Raw genomic sequence first — 12,480 nt, 5'->3', positions numbered from 1 at the left:
CAAAATAAAGGTAAAACATTAACGATATTAAAACAAATTATCATTATTGCTAACACTTCCCCCTATTCACATGTGTTAATTTATATCAACCGTTCAGGTTCACCTTCAGATGATACATTTGAATCTTTAAAGCATTTAATCAAAATTCCAATTATTTATTTATCACAAGAAGAAGCAGAAGATTATTTAAAAAACTTTTAATGTATAAAGAATTATATAATACAATCAAGAAGCAAGGATTAGAGGATAAAATTATTGATAAACAACGGGATGAATTATTTGAAACACTTTCTATTTCAAATTTTGATAGAGAATTTTTGCATTCACTCATTTTTCTAGATGATGCAGTGAAATCAAAACTAATAACAAATGAGAAATCATATTTTAATCAGTTATTAACTCAATGTCGACACATTCAGTGTTCATTCTTCATGGCTGTTCAATACTTTCAAAGCATTAAGCACAAACATTAAATCAAACCTATCACCCTTTTCATTTTCAGTGGTTTTAGTCGTCAACAGTTGAACGTTATGCTTTATCAAGTGAATTTACCAATGAGCATTAATGAACTTTACACACAATATCAACAATTAGGTGAACATGGAAAAATAACAGTTGATTTAAATAAAGGTTCCATTAAATTCGAATAACTTTTTATAATTAATTTTTATTTTTTATTTATAATTAAACATGACAGAAATTGCAAATCTTCTACAGGTTCCATTAAAACAAGGAACAAACAAAAAGGGTGCATATAATAGAACTATGAAAGTTCCAGACGGAATGAAAGAATTAGTCCACATTGTTGCCGGTCTTCAAAAGGATGTTAAACAAATGAGAAACGTTTTAACATTACCAGAAGCTCAAGCATATGCCAAACGTCACGGACCAAATTGGGAAGCACACGAAGCAGACATTACGGGTCCAAATGGAAAACCTGATGGAATAAATGAAGTTTTCGTTACTGATGGTCAAGGAAATATTAAAGTCATAAATGGGTATAAATTAACAATGACGGATTATCCTAAACGTAAAGCATATAATGAACATTATCCTATGCAATTTGATGAAAATGGAAAAGCTGTTAAACAATACATTGGAGAAGGTGAAAATGGTCCAATTAATTCATACCGTCATAATCCATATTCTTACTTCAATGAAGAATTAAATGCTATTGAAGAGGGACCGGATGGATTACCACGATATTCTAACCAGTTTGATGGTCAATATGCAAATTTAAGACCTGAAATTCCAGCTAAGAAATTCTTTAAAGTTGCTTTATTCGATCCAGTTTTCGCAAATGTTAAAGATGAACTTAAACAGCAATTCCAACCAATTATAGTAGCAAGAATTGCATCAGGTGCTTTATCTCAAGCATTCAAAGATTTAATTAAGAAACCATTATATCAGCAACGAGGTTTAACTTATGATTTAGTTAAGGAATCAGATAAAAGAAAATTTGAGAAATCAGATGATTATAAGAATGCAATTAATGAATATATTCGGTCTATTAATTTCGATGAAAATGCTAAAAATCAACTTCATGAACAAATACAGGAAATAATAGATTCAAAAGTTCCAGCAAAATAAAAGTTTAAATATATTTTTTTATTCGAATATAAATGAGAAGACGTTTCACTAGTCAAAAGAACACTAACGCAAAAGCAGAGATTACGGTTGGTTATAACGTAAATGATGATAAATCACGAATTATTCAAAATGTTAAAGTTAATGTTAGTCCTGAATTAACAAGGTCAGCAACTCAACCAAATTTATTAACTCGTGACTTACCGAAGAATGAGGAAGAGAAAAAAGAGAATGGAGACCCAATCATTTTATCTGAACCTGGTAAAGAACCTGTTGAAATTCCCACTTATCCAACATACCCAGCACCACTTGATAACCCATATAAAATAGACATTAATTCTGAATTAATGAAAATTTACCGTGATATAATAACTGATAATTATGATTCAATAATAAATTTAATTGACCAATCCGGTTTAATTATTTTACCTTATGAATCATTAATTCACATTATCGCCATTCTTTGTGATGTTCAAGATTCAGACGTGAAGATTCAATTTTTCATAGATGATGAGGTTTCATGCTGTGGAACAGTTGCAAAAATAAATCCTATAAAGGATATTAGCACAATTAAGATATCAAAGAACGGAACAACAACTGAACTTCATTTAACATATAATGATATTTATAATAAAATAGTTGATGAATATAAAATATCACTTGAAAAATTCTTTGTTAAGGCTATTTAATATTCAAGCATTAACATTATCGAATAATAATCCTTTGAATCATAATCGATAATAATTGACCTTTCACCAGTTTCTATCGTTTGTTTTATTTCTGTTCCCCACTATCCGGATCAGTCATTGTAATTGTTTTTGTTATAGTATCAGCTTTATCTTTAACTTCAATCTTTTTTCCATCAGGATATTTAAACCAAAATTCCAAAAATTCGATATTGTCAATCTGTTCATATTTTAATCTATCAATTACATTTTTAATACCATCTGAAAATCTTATGAAATGGTCATTATATGGGTTTGATTGAACTAAATTTGAATGAAGTGAAATATAACCTGATGATGAATATGACATCGACTCATATTTTCTGAAAACACTAAAATTTATAACATGAATGAATTTCTTATTCGTTGAATTTATGAATTCTTGAGGTAATCTTATTCTAGTTTTATTTATCACTGGAAAATAACGCTTTACCATATTTTTAATCGTAATAAAAAAATGTCAATTATCAATATTATTTCGAATAATAATTGTGAATTAAATTTAACAGTTAGTGGAATTTATAATGTTACTCTCGTTTCTGTGAGTGGTAAATTTAATCCCATTCTTTTAAACCCTTCAGATTATATATCATTTATTAAAGATGACCATGAGCCGCATAGCGGCGGGGTCGTAGACCTAAAAACGTATGATATGTATATAAATAATGTGATAACGAAATGGGATATTAACATGATTTTAAGTTATTTAAATGAATCATTTATCATATGGTATGAAGAAAATTTTAAATCAAAACCTGATAAACTTTTTGAACTTGATGAAATAAATAATCTTATTAAATTTCCGCTGAAAATTAAATTTTGTACTCCTCGTCTTCGTTCATTGTTGGGGATATTAAATTTTAAAAAGATGTTGGGGATGTTTTGTATTCTGACACTGGTTCTAATTTCATTTTAATCAAATGTGATAAAGTTAATACCCCAATGAGATTTTCACATCAAACATTAGACCCTAACTCTTACCCATCAATACAAAACATTTTATCCATCAACTTAAACATATTTTCTTTATCATATCCGTTTCAATTATCCGGGAATTCATTTATTCTTCATTCAAAAGATTTATCAAATATTAAATTTAGAATAACTGACCTATTTGATTGTGATTTAGAATTTATGAATGAAATATTATGGCAATTTCAAATAGAAAAAATAGCTGATGAGATAACGGATTAAATATTTATTTTTAAATCGTAATAAAATGATTAAACAACAACAACAACCACAGACCATTACATACGCCACATATGCATATAATTCAAAGACGGCAGAACAAACGCAAAGGTTGAAATATGGAGATTTGGAGATAGTATTGAAAAATGACCATTTTGAATTCGTTTGCAAAGGTGGTGCAGTGATATCAAATATAAAAGAAATTTTATTTATGAATTCAAAAATTAAAGGTATAACGGATGATATAACATCAATTCCACCAGAAGAACAAAGATATTACGCATTAAATGCATTTCCTAAAGTTTTGAAGATTGGAAGATTTAATTTAAATGAGGAATTCATAAAAGGTTTCCTAAATGACATAATGAAGAAAGCAGATATATCATTTGTTAACGATGAGTTAGCAAAGAAAGCAGATATATCATTTGTTAACGATGAGTTAGCAAAGAAAGCAGATAAAACTTATGTTAACGATGAGTTAGCAAAGAAAGCAGATATATCATTTGTTAACGATGAGTTAGCAAAGAAAGCAGATAAAACTTATGTTAACGATGAGTTAGCAAAGAAAGCAGATATATCATTTGTTAACGATGAGTTAGCAAAGAAGATATTCATTTGTTAACGATGAGTTAGCAAAGAAAGCAGATAAAACTTATGTTAACGATGAGTTAGCAAAGAAAGCAGATATATCATTTGTTAACGATGAGTTAGCAAAGAAAGCAGATTAAAACTTATGTTAACGATGAGTTAGCAAAGAAAGCAGATATATCATTTGTTAACGATGAGTTAGCAAAGAAAGCAGATAAAACTTATGTTAACGAAATATACCAAAGTTTAGTTGGAACAAAAAATATTGAAACTATTGTTGGCGACTTTTCTGTCAATGAAGAAAACAAATATTTTAGATGGGGGGTTTGTACAGTCCTTAAGAAATGGTATACGGTATAAACTCATTCCGAAAAATAACAATGAAATGTATGTAGGCTATATAAAGAATAAGGCACACAAGTTAAAGTTCCATTAGACAACAACTGCTACTTAAACTTATATGGAGACGAACAAAAGAAATATTTAAGAGTTTATGAAATGACAGATATGACAGATATGACATTGTCTAACGTAAGCTCCAGCACCGTATTATTATGACTATGGTGTTGACGCACATGTAGACCCAAAAAAGCAAACATTATATTTAGAATATTATAGATATAAAAGATATATATGCAATAGAAAAAACGAGAATAGTATACTATTATGAAGATGACAAAAATAAATATTATAGTCAAGATTTTACATACCCTGAAAACATAAGATTTATAAAAAATATTCTGACACAAAACCAGAAGAAACCCGAAATAGTTACACTATATTTTTAAGTTCAAAAGAGACAATCTATAATATCTCATATGTTTGATTTAATGAACCCAGTAGGTTCTATTTATACATCTATGGATGTGAGAGGTCCTCAAAGCAATGTTGGTGTTGGTGCATGGGAACAAATAGTCGACAGGTTTTTGTATTGTGCAAACTCTTCAAAAGGAAACAGGGGGAAGTAAAACGATTACAGGTGAAAATTTACCTGCACACAGTCACTACATAGATTTAAGCACATCTCAAGCAGGTTGGCATAAGCATAGATATTGGGATTGGTCAGGAATGACAAAAGGTAAAGGATATGATGTTAAAGATGATGTTAAATTTGCCATAAATTGTTACTGGAGTGACACTCAGGGAGAAGGAAACCATACACATCGCGTTTCAGGATATACACAAACAACGGGACAAAGTAAAGATTACATGCCACCATTTATGACTGTATTCGCATGGTATAGAGTTCAATGAACGCTCAATGTTGTGAAACAAACTTTAGGAGCTCCAAAAGAGCAAACGACATAATTTAAATTTTTATTTTAGTATAAATGAAGATTCTACCATATGGTGTTATTGGAAGAGATAAAGATGGAAACCCAATATTTGATCCAAAGTTAAAATTAAAGTTACTGACAAGACAACAACTTGAAAAGTTGCTGAAACCAAAACAGAATGAAAATGAGAAAATGAGAAAATGAGAAAGAAAAAAATTTAAATTATGCAATTTTATTTTTATCATAAATGACAAAATTAATTAAGCCAACTATTTCTAAATTAATGATACCAATGAAATCATTTCATGGAGTACTTATCCCAGGTTCTTCACAATTAGCCGGGGCAAGTGTTGTGACTCAAGTGGAAATTAGCGAATCCATTCAAATTATTAACTAAAGATGAACTTAATAAAATGATGATAAAATAACTGATAACAAAATTTTATTTCACTACTACCATAAAAACAGGTGAAAAAACAGGTGAGATCTCACCTCTTCACCTAAATTATATTTTTGTTCAAAGCTTCCACGAGAGAAAAGATTCCTCATTCGCTAAGGATTCCAAAAATGAAAAAATCATTGATTTCGGCTGAGAAAAAACAGCAAAAGCTTTTATGATACTTTTTATTCACGACAAACAAGACAAACAAAGAAAATAAGAAAATACGGCGCCGTCGCGGTTCGAACCACAGACTCTGACCCCTCCATAACACCACCTTAGACCACTGTGCTACGTAGCCTGTCGACATAAGATTTTATAAATTGCATATTTGACGTAAATTTATTTCCCAGTTATTCAAAAATAATTAATTATTTTTTGAAGAACTGAAGGTGCTACCATGTTACCATGTGCTACCAGGTCATTTAACTTCTCTGAAAAAATGAGACAACATGACATTTTGACAACAACACAGGAGGAAGGTAGTTATGAATTATTTTTTGAAGAACTGAAGGTGCTACCATGTTACCATGTGCTACCAGGTCATTTAACTTCTCTGAAAAAATGAGACAACATGACATTTTGACAACAACACAGGAGGAAGGTAGTTATGAATTATTTTTTGAAGAACTGAAGGTGCTACCATGTTACCATGTGCTACCAGGTCATTTAACTTCTCTGAAAAAATGAGACAACATGACATTTTGACAACAACACAGGAGGAAGGTAGTTATGAATTATTTTTTGAAGAACTGAAGGTGCTACCATGTTACCATGTGCTACCAGGTCATTTAACTTCTCTGAAAAAATGAGACAACATGAATTTTGACAACAACACAGGAGGAAGGTAGTTATGAATTATTTTTTGAAGAACTGAAGGTGCTACCATGTTACCATGTGCTACCAGGTCATTTAACTTCTCTGAAAAAATGAGACAACATGACATTTTGACAACAACACAGGAGGAAGGTAGTTATGAATTATTTTTTGAAGAACTGAAGGTGCTACCATGTTACCATGTGCTACCAGGTCATTTAACTTCTCTGAAAAAATGAGACAACATGACATTTTGACAACAGTCATGAAAGGATTAATGCAAAAATAAATTCCAATCATACTTTATAAAGCTAGACCTTCAGGTCTCGCCGCTTAGCGGCTCATTTACAGGTATTTCATCGTCAGTAAATGATTCCTCATTATCGTTTGGTTCAACCTGTTTATATAATCCTTTCATTTCTTCTTTCAAAACATAATACCATGTTTGTTTACCGTCTATTCTTCTATGTTTCCTATCACATTTATCCTTAATACTCATTTGAAAGTTTTTGTCTTTCATGTCTGATGGTTTGCAGAATAGAGCATTTTCACACGTCATACCTGCACACAATTCATCATAATGTGTATTTATCCATACATCTAAAGGATTTGATGATAATTCTATTAAATCTTGTTTGGCTTCAGTCATCGGTATGATTCGTACATTAAATGATGAAAGGTCATATTGCATAAAATACGTCAGTAAATTATCATAAAATTCCTTTGTGCATGAATCCATTAAATTCTTGAAGTAATCAAATTGACCCTTAAATTTACCATTAACCTTAAAACTACGTATCTTCTGTCTCCAACTTCAATTTTGACAGGGTAGACGTTGTTAGTTACGAAAATGAAGTTTGCAACGTTCTGTGCTGTTCTTCTGGGTTGATTCTTTTCATTAATTCTAATCTCATTATCCGTAATAATTGATTTCAAAGCGTTGAAGTTTGCGAGTCTATCTTCACCTACATTCTTGAGTTCATTAAGTACAAGAAACATTTTATTTTCAACAACTGAGTTGAAATTACCCGTTAGCTCACTTATTTCAGTAATGTTTTTACATGAATAACCAGCGAGAAGTTCAGAAATAATGTCTGTGAATCTGTTTTTACCTGTTCCCTGAAGTCCTTTCAAAATAATTGCTGTTTCATTCTTGATTCCAGGATGTTGAATCATTGATGCAATCCAGCCGAGAAGGTATTTATACACTTCATCGTTATTATCACAAATGGCTTCTTTAATGAAATTCATAAACATCTCAATTTTTGAGTAATCAGGCTTTTCAAGAATGTTGTATTTATAACCATGAAACGTTGAGAAACATCGGGGGAATCAGATTTAAAGCAAACACCCTTAACGGTTAATGAGGATAATTGATTTAGTAGTACATCCCATGCTGTTATTGTTTTACCTTCTTCTTTAAATAATTTAATCATTTTGAGTGACTCTTTCATGTTTGATTGAAGAACAAATGATATTTGATTCATTTTGTCGTGTATGTTGTAATCTTTCTGAATGAAATATTTATTTCCACAATCTACAAAACGGATTACACGTGATAAATCCTCAATTACTTCAGAACTGTTTTTATACTGATGATTTTCAGCCTTGCGTCTAATATCTGTTATCAAAAACGAGTCGTCAAGTTTGATATCAAATGTTATTTTTGGCTTACGTAATAAAGGCAAAACATATTCATCATAATATTCCTTTTGATAAAGTTTTAGAATCTTCACCAAAACAAATGGAGAAGTCATTAAATGTGCATATCTATTACGTGCTTTTTCAAAATTACTTTTTGCATTTTCAGTTAAATTGCAGAAATTATAAACGTTATCGTATGCTTCATTAATTAAATGATTAGGTAACGAATTAATAGCTTGAAACAGTGTGAATAATGTTATTTCTTTTTCTAAATTCATGTTTCCACCGTCATTATGTACTTCAAAATCACAGATGCCATCAACTATGCTCTGAGCTAGTTTATCGTCAATGTTTACATCTTTGTTTTCATTCATGATAGTCTTTATTTCTTCGTTCTTCTGTTCAACTCTTACCTTAATATTCAAATCATTTAATATATCATTCACTGTTCTGGTTAATGTTGAATCATAACTTCCACGAATGAATGAGTATGTATTGATTGGTTCTGTTGCATTCTTGCGAACTCTTGAATTAGCCATAACCACTAAAGAACGCTTTGAATCATCCATTGAAGTCATTATATCAATATCATAATCATTGCAGGAATAACATTTAATCATTCTGTTCGAGGTTGAATAGAAGAAATTAGTGTTGCAATAAATGTGAAGACCTCCTGAAGCGGTTTTAACGATAACATCTTTATCCGAAAGTTTTGATAAAATGTCTTTTCTAACTGTTTCTTTAAGTTCATCATTGTACGATTTATTGATATCAACATCTATAATCGTTAAATTTGAAATTTTATTTACTAATAAAGCCATACCAGTTTTCCTTCCTCTTCCTCCATCGTGTTTGAGGTAGTTATGTAAATCAATCTTGTTTTCACCAATTCTTTCGTTGAGGGTTTTAGTTTCTGCCACAACTAATTCCTCAGCTAATGAATCAATGATATTTTCATCAGAAACGATATAGTTGTTACTGTTGTTTGTTGCTGTCATTTATATAGGAATAAAAAAATAAAAATAATTTTAAAACTAACTTTATTTTTGGACTGCATCATATTTCCTGAACTGTTGTCAAAATGTCATGTTGTCTCATTTTTTCAGAGAAGTTAAATGACCTGGTAGCACATGGTAACATGGTAGCACCTTCAGTTATTCAAAAATAATTTTAAAACTAACTTTATTTTTGGACTGCATCATATTTCCTGAACTGTTGTCAAAATGTCATGTTGTCTCATTTTTTCAGAGAAGTTAAATGACCTGGTAGCACATGGTAACATGGTAGCACCTTCAGTTATTCAAAAATAATTTTAAAACTAACTTTATTTTTGGACTGCATCATATTTCCTGAACTGTTGTCAAAATGTCATGTTGTCTCATTTTTTCAGAGAAGTTAAATGACCTGGTAGCACATGGTAACATGGTAGCACCTTCAGTTATTCAAAAATAATTAATTATTGAATAACCTAAAAACATTCACGATAAAATAAGTGATAACAAATTTTTATTTTTATCATAAATGAATACCCCACAAGCTCAAAATTTACCACGAATCATAACAAGGGAGGAAATGATAAAAATGATGCAAGAACATGTTAAAAATAACAAACCACTAAAATTGAGAAAATGTGGTTATGCAGTAATGATGGAAAGAGAGATGTTGTCGAAGAGGAATAAAAATTAAATTTGGATAGAGTTTAAAAATTCATCTTTATTAAATTCATCTCTTCCAATCAATTTATTTATTCTATTAAATTCTTTTATTTTTGCTTCACTCAGTTTAAGGATTGAACGATAAGTTTCTAATTTTTCGATTATTTCTTTCCTCTCTTTATCGTTTTCAACCCCACCACATTGTGGCTTCTTTTTGTAATAAATATTTTTGATTTAATTCTGTTTAGTTTCTTTTTATATTCATTGTCTGGACTCTTGGATGCTTCGTTGTCACTCATTTCTTACGAAATAAAAAAATTAAATATTATTTAAATATAATGGAGTAATAAAATAAATCGGAATTTCTATTAATTTATTGTCAACTTCAACTAATGCATTGCCGTTAATATATCTCACAAATTCAGCTATTGTGTCAAATCTTCGTCTTCTTTTTGTCATTGATTTATCAGTTTTTCCATAATCGAGATGAATCAAAACTTTATCCCCTTGTTTAAAATTCATGAGCCCGAATTAATTTGTTCACGTTTAACATCATTCAACCTTTCCATTTGCTTTCTAATATATTCCCATTCTTTTGAAATATCATTTTTCATTTCCACCGGTTTCATGTTTATTGTTCTATGCCATGTATTATTGTAATAATATACTAACTGTTGTATGATGGAGTCATGATTTCCATCCCAGTATATCTGACCGTTAACCCCTAACGCATCTCTAAGAGTTCTCATTACCACATCAACTATTTTATTATGAAACGTATATGGAGAGGATGAAAAGTAAAAATTAATTTGTGGGAAATAATGAGTCATAGCTGCCTGAAATCCTTTATCACCATCACCCTTATTTATCTACTCTTTCATGATCTAGTAAGTATTGAATAGCTCTTCTTGTTTCCTGTTCTGTTTTCCCTTTCACCGGAATGCAATATAAATATCTGGTGTTAATGTTAATGGCAAATAAATAAGTAACGTTTCCTTTTGAATATTCTAAATGATCAATTTCGTATGAATATGGATATAGTGCAAATGAAGGGCGACTAAATTTTTCCTTTAACGGTTGAATTTTTGGGTCAGTTGGTTTATTTAATATTTTGAAATCCTTTTTAAAATCTTTTTGCTTCTTTAATGTTTGAAATGGATATAATAAAGTGAATGATGAAGGATTAACTGAAGGAGGAGGTGGTACTGTCGTTGGAGGTTTTGGTGTTGCAAGTGGTTTAATTTTATCTGCTTTGATTTTGGATGATGAAGTTTTGGAATTCATTCCTTCCTTCATTAATTCTGGATGTATTCTATTCATTTGTTTTAAATATGCTGTATATAAAGGTTTAATATACTTTCCCGCTTCGAGTTTATGTTGAAGGATGAATTCCAAAAGTTGATCTTCATTTAAAAGTCGGGCTGAATATGGTTTAACTAATGAATCATAAATTAAAGCTTGTGCATCATTTATGGTCTGAAGGACCTGGGTGTTTTGCACCTTTTGTTTTTGCTCCTTTTGCTTTTGCGGCTCAGGATTATATAATTTATATAATTCATCAATATCTTCTTCTGTTAATACTTTATTTTTGAAATCTTTCAACTGTTTAAGTTGTGATTTAGTTTTTTCCTTTGTATATTCATTATTTTTAATTTTGTCTTTAATTTTAGAAATTATTTTATCATGATATTTCAAAACTGCATTTTTTAATATGGATAATAATATTCCATATCATCACCCGTTATATTTTTATTATGTTTTTGGAGATATGCTTTTAAATCGTAATAATCAAGAAAATTTTGATTAAGTACTAAATCATCAATCAAATTTTTTAAATCTACGCTATTCATTTATATAAAAATAAAATAAATGTTTTTAAGGGTGCCCACCTCTTTGAATCATAGTATCAAAACCATCATTAACGGTTCCTTTTGTCTCTTCTGTGGCATTTTATTAAAAATAAAATTTTAAATTGTATTAAATAAATGGCATACAACATCCATTTTCACAACATACAGCCTTAGTGTGTGCCCCTGTTAATGCAGTCTTACCGATTGTTAAGCGAGTCATTGACCCGTTTTTAAAGTTGTAAATTAATATTCTGACCATCAAATATCACTTTATCATTTATTATATCCAAATAATTTTAGGTGTTAATTGCTTATTTTGTCGTAAACTAACACCTTTCATTTTTTGTGCAATCTTTTTAAAATCACTTCCATCAATTGAACCGTTGAATGATGTATAACACTTAGGGCATAAAGCAACCATGTTATCACCTTGTTTCTCAATTGCTAAACCCAATAACTTCTTCTCATGTGCTTTTTCTTCAGCTTTATTCTTTAATTTAGGTTTAAATTTCTCATTAAAACAAAAGAAATCAAAAGGTGCGAATTTGTAAATGTTTTTATCATAAAATTTTTTATCGGTAACAATTGCTTGAAATGCTTGAGTGTTAGGAAGATTTGGGTCGCCAGCAATAGCCCAATAAGATGAATCAGTATCACCTTCAATGAAATGAAAACGATTAACATCCATGCATTTATACATAAAATCAT

General features: G+C 29.9%; 1 protein-coding gene and 2 pseudogenes across 3 annotated transcripts, besides 1 other annotated feature; all 3 read right to left on the bottom strand.

The window, feature by feature from the left end:
• Positions 1-12,480: part of a mobile genetic element that runs on past both edges of the window.
• TVAGG3_0280270 lies at positions 6,943-7,880 on the bottom strand (annotated as a pseudogene). The gene has a single exon. A coding segment is annotated over exon 1 (938 nt).
• On the bottom strand, positions 8,380-9,265 carry TVAGG3_0280260 (Prim-pol domain family; the record flags this gene model as incomplete). The annotated part of the gene is made up of 1 exon (XM_051228831.1): positions 8,380-9,265. A coding segment is annotated over one exon (886 nt), but the record flags the coding sequence as incomplete, so codon positions are not given.
• Positions 9,950-10,221, bottom strand: TVAGG3_0280250 (annotated as a pseudogene). The gene has a single exon. A coding segment is annotated over exon 1 (272 nt).

Source organism: Trichomonas vaginalis, chromosome V, assembly GCF_026262505.1.
Source record: "Trichomonas vaginalis G3 chromosome V, whole genome shotgun sequence".
Taxonomy (NCBI): Eukaryota; Parabasalia; order Trichomonadida; family Trichomonadidae; genus Trichomonas; species Trichomonas vaginalis.
The sequence above is the reverse complement of the archived record's forward strand: the minus strand, read 5'-3'. Positions and strand labels throughout refer to the sequence as shown.